The sequence below is a fragment of the Oppia nitens genome, unplaced genomic scaffold, assembly GCF_028296485.1.
Source record: "Oppia nitens isolate AA-2021 unplaced genomic scaffold, nextdenovo-longstitch-racon4-pilon3 scaffold22_pilon_pilon_pilon, whole genome shotgun sequence".
NCBI classification, from domain to species: domain Eukaryota; kingdom Metazoa; phylum Arthropoda; class Arachnida; order Sarcoptiformes; family Oppiidae; genus Oppia; species Oppia nitens.
In genome coordinates, this window is record NW_026533202.1 from 625,001 (window position 1) to 650,000 (window position 25,000).

A 25,000-nucleotide genomic window follows, 5' to 3' on the forward strand; every position below is an offset into this window, starting at 1 on the left:
TTTTTTGAAAAAAACCTACCAGTGCTCTCTCACACACAACCAACATTCAGTATTATAAAACTATGTTTGAGTGAGTGAGTGAGTGAGTGTGTGTTTTATATCAGTGGCGGAGACACGTAGATACTAACACATACATACCAACAACCACTTCACTACACACACACACACACACACACACACTATCATCACAACCCATACCCTTATAGTTGTCAGGTATACACACTGTATACTGTAGTGAGAGCTCAGGCGTCCCAACACAAAAAAAAAACAAGAATAGGAATTACAGTATTATTATTATTATTATTATGTATGCGTTTGTACTGTAAAAATGCAATTCAGTTATTATTATTAGTATTGTTTCTGAATTTTATAAGGCTATTGAACACTACATATACATACTGTATATATATATATAGTGTTAGGGTATGTACTGTACATACAGTATTAAAAAACATAGCATAAGAATCATAATTACATTTTTTGATGTAAAATGTTTTTTTTGCAGATATTCATTGAATATCTCTAATAATTATAATAATAATGTAATAATGATAATGAAATCAAACTCTACTATACACTATGTATGTGATTATGTACTGAATTTAACCAACAAATTACTAAAACAATTACTAAAACCAAAAAAAAACATAACAATAAACTAAACCCAACAAAAAAATTAATTAATTAATTTAAATAAAAACAATATTAAAGTATTGTCTAAACTATTAAAATGTTTTTTTTTTAAATTTAAATATTATTAAAAAACATTAGTTTTAGTTAAAAAAAATATAATAAATAAACGCTTTTTCTAGAAAATTCTGATTCAATAAAATACTTATACATACAGTAAATATTCAGTATATTATTATTATTATTATTATAATATTCATTAAATGTATGTATCGTTTTTTGATTGAATCGATTGTGTCGATGATGATGAAGGAAGGGGTGGTATTTATGGGGGGAGGGGGTAAGTGTAGGTTATTGTGTGTGTGTGTGGAGGGGGTGTGGGCACCTGTCTGTAAAGAGGGGGGTACGTCACACTACACCACACCACCACTAGTTGACTACAGTATATATACTTATACAGGCCTATGGATTCTGGGTTGTAATATACAGTATATACTGTATATACTGTAGTCACTGGGTAGTGGTGCTGGTAATATAGTGTGTGTATATAGTGATTATTATTATTATTGCCAGTTCTTCTACATAGTGCAATGCCCTGGTATATAACCTACCAGTGCTCTGACTGTACGTATGTATGTATGTATGTATGTACTGAATATCTATAGCTATTTGCGCAAAACAACTCCATTTCCAATTGAATCTGGAGTTGAAAATTCAGTTCTCTCTCTCTCTCTCTCTCTCTCTCTCTCTCTCTCTCTCTCTCTCTCTCTCTCTCGTTGTGTTGCTGTCAGTCTGTCTAATAGTTTGATAACTAGAGATATAGAGAGAAAGAGAGAGAGAGAAGTAGTAGTTTTTAGGTACAAGAACTTCAAAAGGCGAACACAACAGTCCCATAGCCTAACATTCCCTCTCTCTCTCTCTCTCTCTCTCTCCTCTAAAAACTTAAGCAACAATTGTTAGGGCCTTTCGTTTTGCTATCGCACAGGCCTTTCCCCGACCGAGAATAACATAGCTTTCTGTGTGTGTGTATATGTTCTCTCTCTCTCTCTCTCTCTCTCTCTCTCTCTCTCTCTCTCTCTCACTCCATATTCATGTGATACCAGTGCCTGTATATAATACATACATAAGCTCGCAAAAGTTGTTTGTACTGAACATTTGATATATAAATGTTTGTTTCACTGCCCGTTCCTTCCCTGAAACACCACTCACTGAATACTGAATATACAACACACACACACACACACACACAACACAACCAGTCAACTACACTACCAGTTCTCTCTCATTGGGAATGATATGAATATAACAGGAAATGGACTCTAAATACTTAAAATTGATTAGAGAATTGTGCGCTTATAGTGTATAGTATAGTATAGTATAGACAGACACTATATAAACCAGTGCTTATGTATGTAATGTAGTGATTCAACCTAATTGTATATATATATTTATTATATTATACTACGTGTCTCCAAAAAAAAACTAACCTACAAGTGCTCAATATCTAACTGATCCCGTGATATAATAATATTCCTCAACCACTTGTTTGGTGACGGCCGTCAAAATACATATCATATATACTATATATATATATATATGAAGTGAATATAAAAATTCATATATAATATACACTTTTAAATAATATCTATCGTATTATTAGTATTACAACTACACAGTGCCAGCACAGGGCTCTGTATATATCATATACATTGTGTAGAGAGAGAGAGAGCACTGGTATCTGCTTCTGATAGTTATACTATCCCTCAATACACACACACACACACACACACAACCAACCCATACATACATACATACATACATTGTGTGGCAAACCATTTGACTCATTTCATTACAGTATATACTGTACAGTAAAATGTATTGAATATTATTATTATTATTATTATTGAATAGTATTAGTATTAGAAACACAACACAATATTCCTGTTGTTTATACCATACATACATATACTATACATACAGTAATACTATACTAATAATGAATGTATAGTTAACTAAATTATTTTGGTCACCAATAGATCCAACCATTTATTATATGATATATAGTTATATATATATAAACTGTTTGTGTCTTATATTATATATGATATGTATGTATGACTACTAATAGCCATTTTCTTCAATCAATCAATCAGTGAAGTGAAGACCTAATTGCCAACCAAACTGTGTCAACGACTCCTACAGAAGAAGACGACGACGACGACTACGAAGTCTTGTATTTGTTATTATTTAATGGTTTTTATTGTGTGTTCATCTGATCTGTCGTCTGATTGATTGAATGATACATCAATTCTTCTTGTGTCACATATCCTCTTCACATCTATTCTTCTACTTCTTCGCTGTTGTTGTGTGTGTGAAGAGACGCGCCATACCATAGATGACAACAATGGATGATATCGACGATAACCACAATCACAATCATCATAACCATCACCACAACCACAGCAACAACAATACGAATGATAGTCACAATTCGTCGCCATCGCAATCACCGTCGGGAGAGGCGGCTGCGGCCGCGGCAGCCGATGACAAGACCTATCATTTTCGTAAAGGTTCCGATTTGGATGGTTTCGAGTCGTTTGGCGCACTGTTTGCCGACGGCTTGTTCACCGATTTGGCCATCTGTTGTTCGGGTCGTGTATTCCGTTGTCATCGGGTAGTGATGGCCGCCAGCAGTGCCTACATTCGCAACGCATTGGCCGCCTTCCAGACGGCCGACACACAAAACAATTGCAATACTATAATGATATTACCGTCGGATATACGTGTCCAGGACATGGAAGCCATCCTTCACTTCATCTACAACGGACAGGTAGAGGTCACTCGGGACGCGATCGAGTCGTTTCTGTCGTCGGCAAAGATTCTCCATATCAAAGGCTTGGCCAACATTAAGCTGGTCTACAATAATAGCCACCGAAGTACTGGTAATTCAAATCACATCAACAACAATAATAATAATAATAACAACAATAATAATCCACAGAATAATAATAACCATTGCAACAGAAGCTGTAATAATCATAATTGTAATAATAATAATCAATTAAATAATAATTCACAGAATAATAATCAGAATCAGAATCAGAATAATAATCAAAATACAAACAACACATCCATTAATAGTAATCACAAGAATTGCGTTAACAAGAATCAGATGACAACAACAACAACATCGACGACATCATCAACACCAACGACGACAACAGCATCGCCGACGACGACGACAACGACAACAATAACCAAACCCGTGAACAACGAGAACCAGAATTTACAGAATTTCCATTCGTTTTCCAATTCGACATCATTTACCACAAATTCTTCGATCAATAATCAGAATCAGAATATCGAAAATAATCATCAAATGACTAACAAGTCTTCGTCGTCGCCGCCGACGAAAATCAGACGCAACGGATTGATTGGCCAACAGAATCGATCGCCGAATAATAATAATAACAATAATAAACTAAACAACAATTCAAGTGATCTCAAGAATAGTTACAATAATAAGAATAATTGTAATCACAATAATGTCGATAATATTCCTCCACAAACACAGAGCTTTCATTCATCATCAGCAACAACAACAGCAGCGACTGTAGAGTCGTCTCCACCACCACAACAACAACAACAACCGCAACAACAAGAAGTGGTGAACCAATCAGAATCAAAGAGTGCGCGACGAAAACAAAAGTTACCGACAAAAACGTCGACAAAAAACACATCATCGCCGCCGGCGGCGACCAATGGCTACACAAGAATGGCTACAAGAGAGAGCAACGGCTGCGGCGACAACAACAACAACAAGTCGTCGAGCAATTGGGTAGACATTGTCAACGATGTCGACGACGACGACGACAATACGATTAGCGAACCGATTGGCGACGAGAACGACGACGACAATCGAAAGAACAAGATTTCCGTCAAACAGGAGACGATCAACAAAAGCGGTGGCGAATTGAACGGCAATTCCGACTCTATTGCCGCACCGCCGACACCATCGATGCCGTGTCTTATTCAGATTGACGCCGATCCGACCAACTTTCCCGCTTATCTGCCTAACAGTACGGATAAGGGTGTTAAGCGTCGCCGAAGCGGTTCGTTGCGTATCGAAGCTGCAGCAGCTGCCCGGGCTGGCAGTGGTGGTGGCGGTGGCGGACACCATCATCATCCGCATCACCATCACTCGAAAAGTAGTGTTGGCCATCAACAGCCGCTGGCCAAACACAGCCGACACCATAACAACAACAACAACAATAGCAACGGCGACCTACAGACGCCACCATCGGCTAAACAGTCGTCGACAATCATACGCGACCGAAACAATCGCAAGTCATTGCCGTTTACCTTCCATAAGCCGAAGTCGTCGTCATCGTGGGGATCAACTAACAAATGGAAGTGCGAAATATGTAACAAATACTACGGTAACAAACAGACACTCAAAGAACATATGGATTACTTTCATTCCAATCGAGCCGAACAAATCTTTACGTGCAATGTCTGCCAGAAAGAGTACACTTGGAAGAAGTCGCTGATGAAACACTATCGCGATATTCATCAGATATCTTCACTATCGTTATCATCAGTTGGTTTTCAAACAAAAGAATTGATTTCGTTGAAGAAGGCTATCGAAGAATCGAAGCCATCGAACGATTGGGTCACACAATCGCAGGACACGAACAGTCTGTCGCAAAGCAAATGATGATTTGATTTCAATTGGATTTAATTGGATGTGATTTTTGATTACTACTACTTGTCTTAATAATAATTAAATGCCTTATAAATCATAATAATTTAATTAATTAATTAATTAAATCGTAATAATCATCATATTCATCAAATTAATTAATATTGCCAATTAAATTAATTATTTAGAGAATAATAATAATAATAATTAATTAAATAATTATTTAAAAAATGATATAATAATTATTATTTTTTTCTAATAATAATAATAATATCAAATAATTATTACTATTTATTTTTTTTCTGTGTTTGTGTTATATTACTACTACTATTGTGTGGAGAATTACATTCAAGAATATATATATATATATATTTTGATAAAATTAATTGAATTGAATTGAAACCAATTGAATCAACAATTATTATTATTATTTTTTGTTGTATTTATTAATTGTGTTATATTTGTTGTTGTGTTTTATATATTAAATATTTATCGACAAACAAAAAACTTAAACGACAACTACAACAACACAATAATATGATTATTTAATTATTGTTATTATAAAACAAACAAACAAACAAAAAACTCATTGATGTCTATTTTTTTTAATAATAATAATAATAATAATAATTCATAACTCAATTCAACACACAATTTTCAACACTGTATTTGGATTCAACAAACAAACAAAATTAAAAAAAACGCAACACATTTACTAATAGATATTTAATTAATTGATGCGATGATTATATCAAATATTTTTTTTATTAAAAAAAATTATTATAACTAAATTAATTGACAATAATAATAATTATTATTTTTTTATACATATACATACATATATATAACTTTATACAGTACATACATATATATATATATATTATTTATAATATGCGATATATATATATATATTATAGATTATTACTATAAATGTGTTATTATTATTATTATTATATATTTTGATAATTGCTGGGAATATTTGTAATGTTATATACATATAGTATATAAATATATATATAATATTTTTGATACGGAAAAAAATATTTTTCATTACTTTTCTTACAAACAAACAAAAAACATTAAATTTATTTTGTATTTCATAGATATATATATATATATATATATTAATAATAAAGAGAAAGTTCTTCCAGATATATATGATATAAAAAAACATACAAAAATACAAACATTTTTTTTATAGCCATTTATTACATAATTTCTTATAATAGATATATATATATATATTTATATAAATTTATAGACACATAAACACATAATATTGATTATATATATATATAAAATATATTTTTTTTTTGTAAAAAATGTTATGAAAAATAATTGTCAAATTAAGGATAGATATGAAACAATAGTTCCGATTATTATTGTGTTAACTATAAAAAAAAATAACTATTTTTTGATACAAAACAAACAAACAAACAAAAAAACTACAAATAATTTCAATAATAATTTCTTGTGCCTTGAATTTACAAAACAAAAACAAATCATACAAATTGACTAAAAAAAAGCCTTAAAAAAGTTTTTTAAAATACTGTATTATTATTATTGACAATAATAATCAATCATTTTTTTATTATTATTATTGATATTAAATGTTAAATATTTATATTCAATATTCAATTATTATTTTTTAAATAACTATACTTTTGGATAAAATAATTTTTTTTGTGAAATTGAAAAATTAAAATTATATTAAATAATAATAATAATAACTGAAAACAAGTGCTCAAAATTGTTTGTCAATATTTTTTTGATACTCTTTTTTCCTTAACTATTGTCATATATATATATTATAATATACATAGAAATTATATTATTATTATTATTGATATAAATATATATATTTTAAATTGTATTAATTCTATAATAATAGAATTTTTAATTTATTATTATTAGTTTTAATAAAAAAAACTATTATTATTATTATTAATATTATTTTCATTATTTCCAAATCCTATTGATTATAATAAATAAATATAAATATATTTATATATATAAAGAGAGGCCTTAAAACATTAAATCACATTAAAATAATTGTAATAATAATAAATAATACTAACTTTTTTTTGTAATACGATATCTTTAAAAAAAATATATATATATATAATTTATTAGTACAAATAAATAACAATTTTATCATTAATATAGGGGGTCACAAAAAAAACTTATTGGTTAATACAGTATATATTAATAAAAAGGCAATATATTTCATAATAATAATAATAATACTAAATGGAAATATACTGTAATTTACTCATTAAATCAAATAATACTAATTAATTTCAATTACAATTTTTATTATACAGTATTGAATACTCTATTTTTTTTATTGATATTTAATATTTTCTAAACAAAATTTATTTTTGTTTTAATGTTTTAGTACATGAATTCAACTCAAAATTCAATAAAATTAAAAAAATAAAAAGTTTTCTTATTATTTGAATAATTTAATTTAAAATTTCAAAGTTTGTAGCAAAAAAAAATAAATAAGTATTACACGTATTGACTGTAATATTGTTTTTTGTTTGACTAACAATTTGACAAAAGAGTGTTATTTAGTATTACTATTATTATTATTATTACTATTTTATTGAATCATTACAACACAATCATTAATGGATTTTATTTGAATTTATTTTTTTTGTGATTATATATTCATTATATGTATAGAAAATCAAAAAAATACAAAATTACAAAATAAGTTTTTCCCCTTTAATTATTTGATAATAATATATATATATTTTTTAGTACAATTACTTTTATATTATATTATATATTGTAATTATATTTCTATAAAATTTTTATATATCATTTGTAATATTTTATTTTATGCAACAATAAAAAAATATATTTATTACATATAAATTAAAATATATTTTTCAAAAATATATAAATTCTATTATATATATATACTGTATTTATTCCAGTTTTATTTGAAATTAAAAATTATTTATTAATATTATATATAAATTATTATATTTTTTATATAAACAGATTCTTATACAATAATATAAGGTATTATATATAATATTGAATATAAATATTTTTTTTTTGATGGCTTACATATAGTTTAATAATTAGAGATTATTTTTTTGAGTAATTAAAAAAAATCCTTCAAATTAACATTGAATGATAATATTATCTTAGATTTTATTCAATATTATAATATTATATTAAAAATAAATAAATTTAATGATTCATAATATAAAAAATTATTATTATTATTATTAATGGTTTATCTTATAAGTCAATATCAATAATATTTTTTTAGTATACAATTATTGTTATTTACTTACAATATATTTTTGTGTAATAATTTATTTATATAATAATTTATATGATTAATAATTGTAATATTTTATTATGCAATAATATTTATATATTATAAAATAAAATAAATTTTAAATATTATAAAAATTCTATATTTTATATATATATTCCTGTTTTTTCATATAAAAACTGATTTATTATGTAATTAATATAATATTTTTTATATAATATTAACAGATTCTTATACAATACTATACAGTAGTATTATATAATATTCAATATATATTTTTTAATCGCTTATATAAAAGTTTAATAATAATTATCTAATTATTAGCGATTATTTTTTGTTGTTGAGTAATACATATAAAACTTATATATAAATTATAAAATCCTTTAAGTAAGCGATAAGACATTTTAGATTTTTATTTTATTTTATTAATATATTATATTAAAAATTAATTAGAAATTCAATGATTCATAATAATAATACTGTAGTTAGTTATTACAGTATTATTATTAATATAAAAATTTTTTTGTTTATAACTCAATATCAATTGACTAAATATTATACATATTTTTTTTWAAAAAAATTGACATTTAATACATACAATAATAAATTGATATTTAATAGCCAGGATATACTAAAACTATAAACTGTATTAATATATATATAATGTATTTTTTAAACCTATATATATATAAGTAATTTATTGATATATTAATATTAATATTTTCTTATATTATATACTAAATTAGTATTACTAATACTACTAACAAAATGTTAATAATAATCATCCATTTTATTAGTCAATAAGGTTTTTAATAAATACGTGATTATTTTCACATATATATAAATAATAAATTAATAATAATATATATATGATAAATAAAATAAACATTGATAATAATAATAAATTATTTTGTAAAGTTTAATAACCATTAGTTAAATATAWAAAAAAAATTATTTTTAATATTCATATATATTTTTTTTTATTTCTTAAAACTTATAAAATATATTCAATTAATATTTTAATGAATATTAGATACAGTATATAGAGTTTATATAATATTTTATTATTAGATATTATATAAACATATCTATAAATTTTTAATAATATTTATAAATATAAAAAATTAAATAATTAATGTTTTTTGCTGTAAATATGATTAAAATTGTTACTAAATTCTGTTAAATAAATTTTTTTATTATCTAATAGATATTTTTTTGTATGAGATTTATTTCATAGAAAATTATCTGAAATATTATTTATTTATTTTTTTATACAAAAAAAACAAAATAATAAACATCACTAAAAAAATACGCTCTCAATAGTCAACATATATTAGTCAACAACAACAACAACAACAACACAAAAAAAGAGTTAAATCAAAATTTATAAATAAAAGTTTATTTAAAATTATTTACAGTAAATAAATATATATATAATTTATAAAAATTTTAAAGAATATTAGTTGAAAAATATTTTTTCAATTAAATACATTATTATATATAAAAAAAATTACGAAACATTTAGCAAGAATTTGCGCGATATTTATATTGATAATAATATACAGTGATATTAATACATATTTTTTTGGGTGTATATACTGTATATTAATATGCGAAACATATACAGTATAAACAATATATWTAAAAAAATTTCACTGTAATTGACTTCACATTTAAACAGTATTATTAATACTATACTTTATATTAATGTATGAATAATATGATAATTATTTTTAATAAATGATTAAATTTTATCGCAATCTCATATTGATATACACTGTATATTACAGTATACTGTGAGTATTAAATTGATATTAATATAGTGGGTAATCATATATATATATATATATATAAGGACTTTGATCTTTGCATACAAAATGATTAAACAAATTTTATTATTATTATTATTATTAATATATACAATAATTATTGGAAATTATTTGATTTGAAAATTCTTGCAAATAATAATAATAATTAATATATATATATACTGTATATATATTATCCTTTAAACACACAAATTCATAGTTATTGATGAATATTCTCTCTCTCTCTCTCTCTCTCTCTSTATATATATATATATATATATATATATATATATATATATATATATATATATATATATATATATATGGGATAATAATATATATATAAATTAAATACCAAAATAATTTATACCAACAAAAAAAATATTAACCCATTTTTATTTAAATTTTATTTCAATTCATATAACATATATTATTACTATTCATTAAAGAATTCATTTTACAAAATAAAATTATTTAAAAAAAAAAATCTTATTTCATATAAATAAAAAAAAATCAATAAGAAATATATATATATTTAAAATTTAATTTTAATTAAATATCAATTTAAATAAAAAACAAATGTAAGAAATATTATCATCCAATTCATAGTTATAAACAAACAAACAAACAATTTAAACAAAATATGTTATCAACAAAAATGACTCGGATAACTTCGACTTATTATTATTATTACAATTACCAATAATTAAATAATAGTAATAGTTATAGTAGTAATTACGGTAACTGTCCAATCAATTGCCGATATGGACTTCCCAGTTGATGATGATAGCCATCACTTTGAATGATGAGATAATAATAATAATAATGATATATATATACAGTATATATATATATATATATAACCTCACGAGCCGTGCGATTCATTCTCCAGAATGGATCCGAGCGCCACATTACGCATACGGCGTACAGGTTTAGCCGATTTGGCCAACAGTTTGTCCAATTTATGGCAAACCCGTGACATCAGTTGATAGGCATCGATGATGGCGTGCGGCTGTTGTTCTTGTGGTTTGTCATCGTTGTTGTCGTCGTCGTCGTCATTGAACACCAGATTCTTGTGTATGTTGGCTAACGGCGAAAATCCTCGCAGACTGTAGTCGTGAAACATGGCTTTAGACGAATGATTTTCATCTACAGGTGAACGACGTCGACGACTACTACCACCACTACCACTACTACTACTACTGTCATCGGAATGATCGGTGGCCAACACATCGCTACATATTTTGATTGTCGACTTCAATGTACGCAACTCTTTGCCATAGCTATCGCCAAACTGGCGCTCCAGACATCTGATTGAACAGTAGTCGATGGCTATATCGATGGCAATCAATGCAAAACCGAGATCCGTATTGCTATTACCGTTGTTGTTGCCATTACTACTACTATTACCATAACTGTCCAATTGTTTGTTGGCCGTCAGTTCGCAATGTGTTACCAGAAACTGGATCAACGGTTTGATTAGCGGTTCAAAGTTTTCGCAGTACATACAGATCACAGACAAATAAAACCAGTCGATGCCCTTCTGCGGATATGTCGGCACCAATTGGTCATCAATTGTTTGATTGGTTGCCGTTGTCGTCGGTGACAATGGCGGCGACAACTCCTTCTTTTTGATGATAATAGCTTTCAGTATATCGGAATCGAAACGACTGATTGCAACTTTCAGATTGGTTTCGGCAATCACTATGGGATCCACTGATGATTTGGCAGCTCTACAGTAATAGTAGATACACTTTAGCGGCTGACTCGGCGGCGTATTGATAGCCAACTGATTGTAGGCGTGTCCGCGACTCACGTCTAGATTGCGGGCCATCTGATAGTAGTTGTCGGCATTTGGCGTACGATTCAGATAGCGATTCAGGTCACCGATACGTATCAAAATGTTGTACAGTAGGAGTCGTGTAATCGGCGACAGGCGACCACCTTTACGGACAAACAAATGGTACGGCTGTTTGCTGTTGGTGTTGTTGCTGTCTGGCCGTTGGCTATCGTTGACGACAATGGCCTCGATTAAGGTTACATAGAAACCGATCAAATACTTGATAAGCATTGTGTCCTTTTAAAAACAAAGTTAAGATAATTAGGTCAGTGTTTTGGATAAAGTGGTCAATCGGTCAAACCTTTTCGTGTCTGTATTGTTTGATATCATTCCAGAGTTGGCGTTCGTAGCCGAGTGTCGAATCCGTGGAAACATTGGCCACAATTAGCCGATAGATTTGTTCGCATTTCGGCTCGAGCTGTGCAACTCTGCCGAGCGACTCGTCAATGGCCGATGACGATACGGAGGACAACGATGGTGTAGTTGTTGACCTGCGGTGATGATGATCCGTCCCGCCGGAAGTACGGCCAGTGTATCGTTGATGATGATGTCGACGACCACCACTGCCACCGCCAGAGCCGTCACCGACGACACCAACGTTGCCGACGCCGCCGCCGCCATCCTTGTTGTTATCGGTATATCGATGGTTACCACCGCCGCCGCCATTCAACGTGCGACCAGTGCCGCCGATAGGGCGTCTGTATTGGCCACTACTCATTACGCGGATAGTTAGATATGTTTCTAATTAGTATCAAAGTGGCCGTAATATTATTATTATTGTTGTTGTTATTATTATTCGGCGGTAATAGTGGTCAACAATTAGTGGTCTCATTGGTCGCTATCGTTTGCATCGTTGTTCACGCAATGCATTTGTAAACAAAAATAATTTTTTTATTTCCCAATTGAAGGGACCGTTCATTAATTGCTTAATATTATAATTCATTGATACAGTATTTAATAGTAACGTAATATTTTAGGTGAAAAAAAACTTTTTTGTTGTGGGGGCGCCACTAACCGGGGGTATCCGAGATACCCGTACCCGACCCGACCCGGACACACACACACATATATACAAAATAGTGGCCAATAGCCAACTTGTAAATATTTATATGTATATATATATTAATATATATTTTGCTAATTTTTAATTAAATTTTTTTTATTAAAGAATATTCTATACAATATATAAAAAAATTATTTATAACTATTTAATTATAAAAATTAATTTATTTATAACTATTTAATTATAAAAAATTAATTAATGATTTTCCCAATTGATTTATTTATATTATCCAATGATTCAATAATTATACAGTGAAACAATAATGACATAATGACAATGATTATGAATATAAAAAAAATTGATTAATTAAACAAACAAAAAATTGATGATTTATTCAACAACAAAAAAGTTAATATATTATAAAAACGATTTTTATTAAAAAAATAATAATTTATTAAACAAATTTTATTATACAAAAAAAACTACAATCAAAAAATAAAACTAAATTACAATTATTTTAATGTTTTTGTTGTAATTATATAACTAAATATACAATAATAATAATAATAATAACTGTTATCTTAATGAATATGTGAATGGCTTGAAGTCGTTTGAATAGTCGATTTCGACAATTTTCGGCAACTTTTGTGACTTTTGTGATTTACGCGATTTTTGCGATGTCTGCGATTTGGTCGAATGAGTGGAATACCTGGATAGTGGACGGTTAGTACCGTTAGTAGTAGTTGTATGGCCGCCGGCCGACGATGACTGTAATGTTGAATAATGTTTCGGCACAAAATGGTCCCTATAATAGACCAAATGATGAGATCGGTTGGTGGCGGCCGTCGCGGCCAATGACTTGTTCGATGTAAACGAGTTGTTATTGAAGGCACTCCTGTTTAGTGACATCCGTGAGCCGCCGCCGCCGCCGCCGCCGCCACCACCACTAGTGTACCCGGTATTAGGTGTTATCCAATTGATATGATAGGGATCGTAGTCATCGACTTCCGACGGCTCCCTTTCGATTACCTGAGACACCGATAGGAGGAGGAGGAGGGGAGGGATGGGTAACACCATATCATAGGTTTGATAATAATTTATATATACCTCTGTTTTGACACAACGACACGATAGCGATGAACACATGAATAGATTGACCAAAAGCATCAAAACTAATAGGACTGTCAGTACAATGCATAGTACGATAAGCCACGGAAAGCGCCATTCGTTACATTCGGTCAGATTGGCGGCCAATACTAGAAGAATGGGACCGAAAAACAAGTGGTCAGTTGTGTTAACCGAATAGGACAGTGTGTTTGTGACACTTACGACTTTCCTCTGACGGCTCAAACACGTACAACGATGTCGAAGCGGATATCTGTGAATAGGAATCGATGGCCAACTCTCGTGGTTTAGTGTCCACCGCACCCGTCCCATCACCAGCCGTAGCCGAATCGCATACCGGTTCCTGACAGCCGCCCCGACACAGTATGGCATCGCATTGGATGAATATTTTGTTGGTATCGCTAAACTTGAACATCTCGTAGACAATGGCTTCGGCCGAATGGGAACTGTTGTACAAAAACTGTGACATCAGTTGGGTTTTGGTCGGACAGCCCGACTCGTCCAACAGTTGGACGTGATCTCTGTCCGTACTGAATGAGAAACAGTTTTTCACCCGTAATGTCGTGATAACTAAATTATCGGAAAAATATAAATAAATATTTAATTAGAAATTAATTTTTAATTATTATCTCTCTCTCTCTCTCTCTCTCTCTCTCTATCCTTACTATCAAATGGATGTAACTGTGCTCTCAAAATATACGGACTTCCGTGTACGGCACGGGTAACTCGTTGGCCACTTAAATCGGTTACCCTTAATGTTACACTATATGTGCCACCTCTAGGAATAGGTAGATAAAAGTGAGGGGTGGGTGGGCAGATGGGTGGGTTAAATAACAAAAAAAACTGTATATTTTCAAACAAATATATATATATATATATATATTGATGACCCAAACCTGACACTCTTGTAGCCCAACTGTTGACAAGTCATGAAATAGTATTTATCGTCCGATAGTTCCAGCGATTTGTGTGGCCTAACGGCTACCGATACCGATCGGTCGCCCTATAAAGTCAATTGTATTATGTTATTAGCGGTAATAATATTTATTTTTTTTTAAAAACCTTACATTAAACTTATTATAACCACAGTATAGTTCATCGCCTTCGTTGGCCAATAGGCTGACTTTGATGGTCGTATTGAAACCGCCCGATCCCTGAACCAGACACGGATGTTTCCGATGACCCCGAGTATGTACGACACCGTTAAATGGCTGCAATGTGACTACATATATGTACATAAGTCCCCGATCGCATCGGGCAGTGACCGACGGACTAAACTCATCGTTTAGTTGTAAGCCTTGACACGACTGTCCACATAAAAAACAAAATTAATAGAAAATAAAACATAAAAATAATTTTTTTATAATAAAAAAATATGTGATTAAAAAAATTATTGCATAACTTTTGTTTTATACGGTACTTAATATCGCATTAATGATTTTAATTAATTAATTATAATTTAAATAATTTTATTAAAAATAAATAAATTTAAAAATCGTGGAATTTATTACAACTTTTTTTTAAAAAAAAAAAATTATTATTATTATTATTATATAATTTATATAATAATAATAATGTTTTTATTATTTTTTTTAAAAAAAATCTTGTTATCAAAATCATCAAATTAAGTTTTATTATTATAAAAGTCATAAAATAATTTATATATATATATTATAAGTTACATTTAAATATAAAAATATTTGCAATTTTCACGAATTCCTGAAAGGAATACGTATATGCATTCTATAAGTCTGTCTGTCTGTCGGTCTGTCTGTCTGTCTGTCTGTCGGTCTGTCTGTCCCACGAGGACATAGGTTCGAATCCACTATCCGCTACAAATTTTTTTTGAATTTTTTTTTTGTTTTTTTTCTTATTTAAGTTTATTTTTTAGGAAATTGAAGAAAATGGTGTCCAAAAATTAATTAAAAAAATTTTGAATTTTTTTTTGAATTTTTTTTTTGAATTTTTTATTTTTGAATTTTTTTTTGAATTTTTTTGAATATTGATTTTTTATTTTTTTCGTTTTTAAGTTTATTTTTTAGGAAAATAGTAGTTTATTTTGTAATACTGAATCATTTGATACCCCACATGACTATAGTTGTTTATTTTGTCATACTAAATCGTTTGATACCCTACATAACTATAGTTGATTTTATTTTATCATACTGAATTTAATTTTTAATTATGATTAGGAATTCGTGTGGAAATGCTTTCTAGCATTCTCAACTGGTTTATATTTATTTTTTTCAAAAAAAAAATTAATTTTAAGGAATTTATTATCATTTTTAATGTGTAATTTACTTTTGCATAACAACATGTAAATCTCATAAAAATTATAAACAAAAAAATTTTTTAAAAAAATTTTCTGTGTGTATGTGTGATGTAAATGAAATATCTTTTAATTTTCTATAAAATTTTAATTTAATTTATATTTTTGTTTTGTTTTGTTTATAATTTTAAAATAATATAAAAAACTAAATTCTAATAAAATTTAAATATATTTAATTTTTTTTTATAAATTGTTTATTAAATCGTTGAATTTTTATTATGAGTAAATTTTTATGATTTTTTAATTAAAAAACTTTTTGTAATATTTACAACAAAATTTTTTATTATTATTATATAACATAAAAATTTACATATATTTGTTCATAAAATTATAAAAATTTATATAATTTCAAACATAAATAATATGTTATTTCAATTAATTTGACTAATATATTATAAATTGATGTTAAAATATTATTACAAAAAAAATAATAATAATGTCATATTTATTATAATTACATTAATATACTATAGTATTGATAATTAGTTTATTATATTAAAATCACACACAAATTGAATACACAATTGTATATATAAACTAAAAATTTACTATAGTTTTTAAAAATTTTTTTAATTAATAAATAACTAACAATAAGTTTATATAATTCATGTGTGAACAGTAATTTTGAACTAAATATTTTAAACAAATATTTTATTATTTCAGTTTAACTGATATATCTATCTCTCAGTAAGAAAGAGTGATAAAGAGAGAGAGAGAGAGAGAGAGAGAGAGAGAGATTTTAATAGATAATAATAATGTAGAGAAAAAAAAATTAAATAATGTTTGGATTAAATAAATTAAACTAAATGTGAGTTTCATTTGTATAACACACATATATATACAGTATATACTGTATAAATGCATTCATTTCCTTAACTTAATTTTAATATATCATATAATAATATCTTTTAATACTGTACTGTATATTATTATAATATTAAGATAATACTCTCAAATTTTTTTTTATTATTATGTTAACAATTATCATTATTTATTATAATGAGTATATATATTATACATATAAACATAATATGCAATAACGCTATCGCAAAGTTTGTGTTGTTTTTTTTATTATTATGAGATAATATATTTAATATAAAATACAATATATATATAATATATATACTGTATATATATATACAAAAAAATCTAATTGAGAACAAAATTTTCAGAGAGAGAGAGAGAGAGAGAGAGAAAAAACTTAATAAATAAATAAACAAATAAACAAAAAAAATAAATAGTATTATTATTATTTTAATTTTATTTAAATGTAAGTATATATATTGAAAAAAAAATTAAATAAAGTAAATAATTTTTACTTTCTTTTTTAATTATTTTTTTCATTATTATTATTAAACAAAACAAAAATACGTGAATATTATGCTAAATAAATAAATAAATATTTTTTCTATTTATCTATGTGTGTGTTATTACAATTGACTTTTTATTTATTTATTTAATTTTTTTTGTTTGGAGATAATCTGTGAAATGCAAACTTATTTTTTTAAGTTTAAGAAAAATATATTTAGTTTTAATCTTTTCGTTTTAATTTTCAATTTTTTTTCAATGAAATTAATGTCAAGTTATTGTGTGTGTGTGTGTGTGTGTGTGTGTGTGTCTATGTGTGTGTGTGTGTGTGTGTGTGTGTGTGTGTGTGACTGTTATATTTGTTTTTTGTTTGAAAAAAATATATTAAAATTAACAAAATATAATACTATTTTATTTTTAAAAATAAAAAACACTATAATTCAAGATAATATGTGTGATTCAATTACATAAATATTTTAATTTAATTTAAATTGCATTATTTGCAACTTTTTTTTTGTTTGTTATTATTTTTGAAAATATACTAAAAAAATTGTTTATACAATATTTTTTTAATGGAAATAAAATCAATTTTTTTGTTGACACGAAATTTTTCAATTAAGCAAAATAATAGTTTTTATACTTTTAAAAAAAAATGCTTATTATATAAACAAATATATATATAATAGATATTATATTTATAAATATTATTATATTAAAAAATTTAACAACAAAAAAATAATTGAATAAAAGTGTTAATTAAATTTGATTTTTTTGTGGGTATTATTATTATATTTTCTTAATATTAAAAGATAAACATTTTATACAGAAAAATATATACAGTTGTTATATACTTGAAATATATTGCTTATTATGTTATAATTTTTATAAGTTTTATAAAAGCAAATTATATTTTGATTTTTACAACTATTCAGCAAAAAAGTTATTAAACTAGAAATAAATTAAATTTTATGGGAAAAAAACAATTGAAGCAAAAAAACAAAACAAAAACAATATCTAAAATGTAATTAAAATTTTAATATGCAATTGATTTTTACAATTGATTTATTTCTATTTAATAATAATAATACTAATATACAGTACATTTATGAATGCAATTTCAATATATAAAACATATTGTATAACGTTATATACAGTTTATATTTAATTATATTATTATTATTTTTTAACAGAAAACCTTGAATTTTGAAAATTGCAATAATAGTAATGTAATAATAATAATAATAATATTTATTATAAAAAAATTAAAATCATTTTTTTTGTATTTAGCTATAGTATTGTTGGCAAACCTTTAACAACCAAATAATGAATAATAATTTGAGGACATATTTAGTTAACCATTTTGTAAAACCAATAATATGCATAACCATAGCCACAGAAAGAGAGAGAGAGAGAGAGAGAACACCGGGTGCTCTCTCTCTCTCTCTCTCTCTCTCTCTCTCTCTCTCTCTCTCTCTCTCTCTCTGACTATTAGTTTTTAATTGAAAGTTATTTTATTGTTAATTGAAATATTACGCTATGATTTTATGGGGCTTTCAATTGTTTTAAACCAAACCAAACCAAACACACACACACACACCACACTTGTAAAACCAAAAAACCAAAAAACCAAAAAAAACAATAAACAATACAAACACTGTAGAAAAATGCATTTATTAATTATATGGAAAGTTATGAGAGAGAGAGAGAGAGAGAGAGAGAGAGAGAGCTTGTTTTGAAAAATAAATTATTACTTATAATTAATGCTATTTTTTTAAATAAAAGTATTTAATAATATATTTAATAATATGTATATGCAATTAGTTTGTTTGTTGTTTGTTTGTGTTTTTCAATTCAATTTATAATAACATATTATATAAATGAATGAATGCCTAAATATTATATATATTATATATATATATATATATACTGTATATGTCGTGTTTAAGCACCCAATGTTTTACAGTTATAGGTATAAAATTTTATATACTGTATATATATATACCGTAAATTTTATACATGTTTAGCAAATAGAGGTTATTGTGTTTTTATTTTTTTTAATTAATAAACAGTATTAATGACACATTACGTGAATATATGTATTCAATTTATACCTGTATTTACGGTATATATATATAAGTAAATACAATAGTTTTAAATAATAATATGTTATAATTTACTTTCCTTAAGACAATTAAATGCTTTTTAATTTCATATTATATATTTTATATATTGGTTTTAATTATTTATTCATTTAGTTGTTATTTGTTTTTTATTTATTTCAAATGTAAAATAATAATAAAAGTTCAAATTCTCACCATTAAATACACACATACATACACACACATACATACATACACACACATACATACATACACACTCATACACACACATACATACTCACACATACATACTCACAAACACACATACACATACATACATACATATATTATATATAAATATAAATTTATATATACAAACACATATACACATGCATACATGCACACACACACATTTTATTTTAAATATATATATTATAAATTAAAAAAAAATAATTAATTAATTTGTTGCGTTCAATTGTTGCATTGGTAATTAAATTGACAAAAAAAATAATTTTGAAAAAAATAAATTAAATAAATAATTTCTATCAAATTAATTGCCAAATTTTTTATTTATTTATTTTTTTTTTGATAATCATTATTGAATTATCTATTGATGTGAAACAAGCAAATGAAAATAAAATTTCTAGTCATTTGTTGTATTAAAACTATTTATAAAAAAAAATAAAAAATAAATATATAATTTATCATTTTTGTACATGTCCTGCATAACACACATTGCAAACAATTTAAATAAAAATAAAATATAATTCAAAAAAAAATTATATTTACAAGTTTGATGTCATTGCTAAAACACAACTCATTATATTAACATTTATAACTTTAAAACAATTTGAAACTAAATTATTATTATTTAAATATAAATATATAATTGAAATATTTGTTTTTGGAAAATTGAAATACAAATAAAACAATATTTTTATATATATATATAATAGATTAGTTACGCTATAAATGCAGTATAATTTACAGCTATATAATATGTTTATATACCTGTATATATATATTTGCATTTTAAAATTTATTTTTTGACAAAAATAAAATTTGATTTTTATGTGTGTGTTTGCTTTTTAAACAATTTTTGTTTTTATTTTCTGTTTCAATTGTTAAGACAATATAATATATCAAATAATATATATAAAGACATTTTTGGGACACAATTGAAAGACAGTGAGTGAATGAGTGTGTGTGTGTGTGTGTGTGTGTGTGTGTGTGTGTGTGTGTGTGTGTGTGTGTGTGTRTGTGTATGTATGCATGTGTGTATGTATGTATGTATGTATGTATGTATGTATGTGTGTGTGTGTGTATGTATGTATGTGTGTGTATGTATGCATGTGTGTATATATGTATGTATGTATGTATGTATGTRTGTGTGTGTGTATCTGTATGTTTGTTTATAAAACAATGATATAGTTTATTGTTAAGAAAAAAAAACAACAATTTTTGTTTTGTTATATACATATGTCATGTCGTTGTGTTTGTATATAACTTAGTATTAATTCATAAATATTAAAAACCTTATTATTATTATTATTATTACATAATTGTTAGCTAAGTTTAAATGTCATTTAGACTTCAAAGTATTATTTTCGTCAGAAAAAATAAGTAATTGTTATTTGTGTTGTTGTCTGTAATAAATGTTTTTATTATTATTATTTTTTTTCATAAAACTTTATTTTTTCTATGCTTTAATTTGGTAACTCATTTACTGTGTGTATGTGTGTGTGTGTGTGTGTGTGTGTGTGTGTGTGTGTGTGTGTGTGTGTGTGTGTGTGTGTGTGTGTGTGTGTGTGTGTGTGTGTGTATAGTATACCTGTATATATATATAGTCTATGATGTTATGATATGATAATATAGGAGCGGATCGGTTGGCATTTTATTATTAAAGGGTGAGACCTATTATATAATATAATAATACAGTACTATATATATACTGTACAGTATATATAAGTACATGTAATGTTAGGCAACTGTTTATATTATATATAAATGTCATACTATTATATAATACAATATATACTGTAGTTTAAGTATATGATAGACAGTCTAAGATATATACGGTATATATATATATATATAAAACAATTTTTTGTTTATTGTTTAAGTGTTGGTCATGTAATAAATAATAGAGTACTTTATGTAATATAAAAACTTTTTTTAATTTTATTTTTTGTGTTGTTGTTGTTGTTTAAACTATACATTTACACAATAACAATATAAATCAGTTATATAAATGCTAAATGCTAAACAACAACAATGGGGCACCTGTAGCCGTTGTGTACAGTAGGACATACCTATGTGTGTGTGTGTGTGTGTGTGTGTGTGTGTGTGTGCACCAAAAAAAAATACAGGTGCTCTTTGATCTAATCCGGATAGTATTGTATTGTTTTTTTTTGTATTATTATTATTTCAGAGGTAAATTAAATCAAACATTATTAAATGCATAAACAACATACATAATAATAATGAAATAAAAATATTATTAAGAAAATAATATAATATAATAAATAATAAATAATATATATATAAAGTAAAGTAATATAATTTTTTAAAAATTCAATTGAATTGTTATATACATTACAGTATATATATATATATAAGTGTGTAAATGGTTATGAATTGACAATAAAAATAGTTTTAATTCAACAACAAAAATTTTTTTTATATACTATATATATATATATTTGAGATACAATAATAATAATAAAAAAAATCTTATATAAAAGTTAAACAAAAATAAAACCATAAATACTTAATTTAAAAAATTTTATTTAAAATAAATAATTGAATATAAGGATTGTTTGTTTGTTATTAATAAAAATATTAATAATAATAATAATAATAAAAATGGGAACAAATTTGTTGTATTGATTGTCTTTAAAAGGGAGTGTTTGTTATGTGTAAGTAAATGTTTGATTATTTATTTATATAAATAATAATAATAAATATATATATATATATTGTAAAAAATTATTATTATTTAACACACGGATGAAATAATAAGTGGGGGAACGGTATGTATATATATATATATAGTATACCCTTACTCTCATCCCCGGATAATTATATAATAATAGGGGTTCAGCTCTCTCTCTCTCTCTCTCTCTCTCTCTCTCTCTCTCTACATATATATAGTTCATACAAATATATAGGTATTTATACAACAAAAATAATAATAATAAGTAAATTGTATTTATTTTTTTAAAAAATAAGTAAACAATTAATTGCACAAAAAAATAACATTAAATACTTTTGTTTTTTAGTCACAATAGACTTTCCAATAAAATATATTAATATATATATAAAAACAAAAAAACAAAATAGTATTTTATATATAAATATTAAACTAATAAAATTATTATAAAAAAAACTTTTGTTTTGTTAGTTAATATGAAATATTAAGAGCAATCTCTCTCTCTCTCTCTCTCTCTTTCTCTCTCTCTCTCTCTTTACAATTAAAAACACTTATTTATCCGCACTTTTTATTTTACTATTACATTACAGACACACACACAAAACATAAACACTATCTACGCTATCATCATATCATGACTGCATTTAAAACAATAAAAATTACTTTTAATTTTGTTGTTTTAAAAGAGAGAGAGAGAGAATAAAAAAGAAAAAAATTGGAAAAAAACAAAACATAATAATAAATAAATAAATAAAAAGTATTATTATTTAGTTAAGCGATTGACTCGTGAATATTGTGTGTGTAATGTATATAATATGTATATATATTTTAATATAACGTTAAATTAGAGGTAAAACTATCTCTCTCTCTCTCTCTCTCTCTCTCTCTCTCTCTCAGAATTTTATAGCAATAAAAAATAATTTTGTTTAATATTTAAGAGAGAGAGAGAGAGAGAGAGAGAGAGAGAAATAAAACATAAACAAAATAATAAAATAAAAATAAAAACAACATTTAGTAACCCATTTATTACAGTATAATATATAGTGAATAATGTTTTCCAGGCATTCATTACTTACTTATATATATTTTTTATATTATATATAAATAAAATAAAAATATTTTCTCTAATCTATTATACAATTATTGTTTGTGTTGTGCTGTGTTTTGAATGCAAATAATAATTTTTTTATTATATAAAAACTTGTTTTTTTACTATTACTATTAGTATTATTATTATATTTTCAATAAAACAATTTTTCCCAAATATTTATATATTTTTTCTCTCTAGAGTTAAGCTAACATTTCTATCTATCACTCATTTCACTCATTTTTTTAATATACATATATAATATACATATATAATATACATAATAATAACTAATAAAATAATTAGTATAACATTTATTGATGTTAGTATTGTATATATATATATATTGCTAATAATTGCTAATATATATGATTTTTTCAAAATGTTTTTCCCATATAATAATGTTTTTTTTTGTTATTTTAATTTTTGTTGTTGTTAATGTTATGATATGATATATTATAAAATGATTATATTATTATTATTATAAGAAAAAAAACTCTCTAATAAACTATTAAAATCAAAAAATAATAATAAATAACTATTAAAACTTCATTTAGGTTTTTATGTTACCACTCATTCAACAAACAAAACAAAAAAAGTTATAATACTCTGTCATTTAGTTATTATTATTATTATTATTTTTCTGATAAATCACGAGTTTTTTTAAAATATATAATACTTTATTAATATTAATAATAATTATTAGATTTACTCAAAAATTTTTATATATATATATATTTGTATGTCTGATATTTATATGTGAAACAAAACTTTAACACACAAAAAAAATTTATATTAAAATTATGTTTATTTTTTCCTTATAGACTAAATGCTAAATT

General features: G+C 25.6%; 3 protein-coding genes across 3 annotated transcripts in view; 1 reads left to right on the forward strand and 2 right to left on the reverse strand.

The window, feature by feature from the left end:
- Window positions 1-2,570: 2,570 nt before the first annotated feature.
- On the forward strand, window positions 2,571-5,416 carry LOC128953528 (homeobox protein 2-like). The gene has a single exon (XM_054299014.1). The coding sequence runs from the start codon at window positions 3,026-3,028 to the stop codon at window positions 5,345-5,347; it is 2,322 nt and encodes a 773-aa protein (XP_054154989.1). The 5' UTR covers window positions 2,571-3,025; the 3' UTR covers window positions 5,348-5,416.
- A 5,641-nt stretch (window positions 5,417-11,057) lies between these two features.
- Window positions 11,058-13,201, reverse strand: LOC128953530 (uncharacterized). The gene is made up of 3 exons (XM_054299017.1): window positions 12,580-13,201; window positions 11,303-12,515; window positions 11,058-11,234 (listed from the first exon to the last, which is right to left on the reverse strand). The coding sequence occupies exons 1-2, from the start codon at window positions 12,994-12,996 to the stop codon at window positions 11,304-11,306; spliced, it is 1,629 nt and encodes a 542-aa protein (XP_054154992.1). The 5' UTR covers window positions 12,997-13,201; the 3' UTR covers window positions 11,058-11,234; window position 11,303.
- Window positions 13,202-13,851: 650 nt separating this feature from the next.
- The window catches only part of LOC128953531 (uncharacterized), a 12,656-nt gene continuing 1,507 nt past the window's right edge, over window positions 13,852-25,000 (reverse strand). Inside the window, exons 2-7 of the mRNA XM_054299018.1 lie at window positions 15,474-15,713; window positions 15,303-15,409; window positions 15,072-15,184; window positions 14,611-14,976; window positions 14,389-14,537; window positions 13,852-14,310 (exon numbers count right to left, since the gene is read on the reverse strand). Coding sequence (XP_054154993.1) covers window positions 13,858-14,310; window positions 14,389-14,537; window positions 14,611-14,976; window positions 15,072-15,184; window positions 15,303-15,409; window positions 15,474-15,644 — 1,359 coding nt within the window. The 5' untranslated portion in view covers window positions 15,645-15,713 and the 3' untranslated portion in view covers window positions 13,852-13,857. The remainder of the gene's footprint in view (window positions 14,311-14,388; window positions 14,538-14,610; window positions 14,977-15,071; window positions 15,185-15,302; window positions 15,410-15,473; window positions 15,714-25,000) is intronic.

Coding starts and splice junctions, on each gene's coding strand:
- LOC128953528 (XM_054299014.1), top strand. CDS start 3,026: ATGACAACAATGGATGATATCGACGATAACCACAATCACAATCATCAT.
- LOC128953530 (XM_054299017.1), bottom strand. CDS start 12,996: ATGAGTAGTGGCCAATACAGACGCCCTATCGGCGGCACTGGTCGCACG. Junction 12,516..12,579: donor AACAATACAGACACGAAAAG/GTTTGACCGATT, acceptor TGTTTTTAAAAG/GACACAATGCTTATCAAGTA.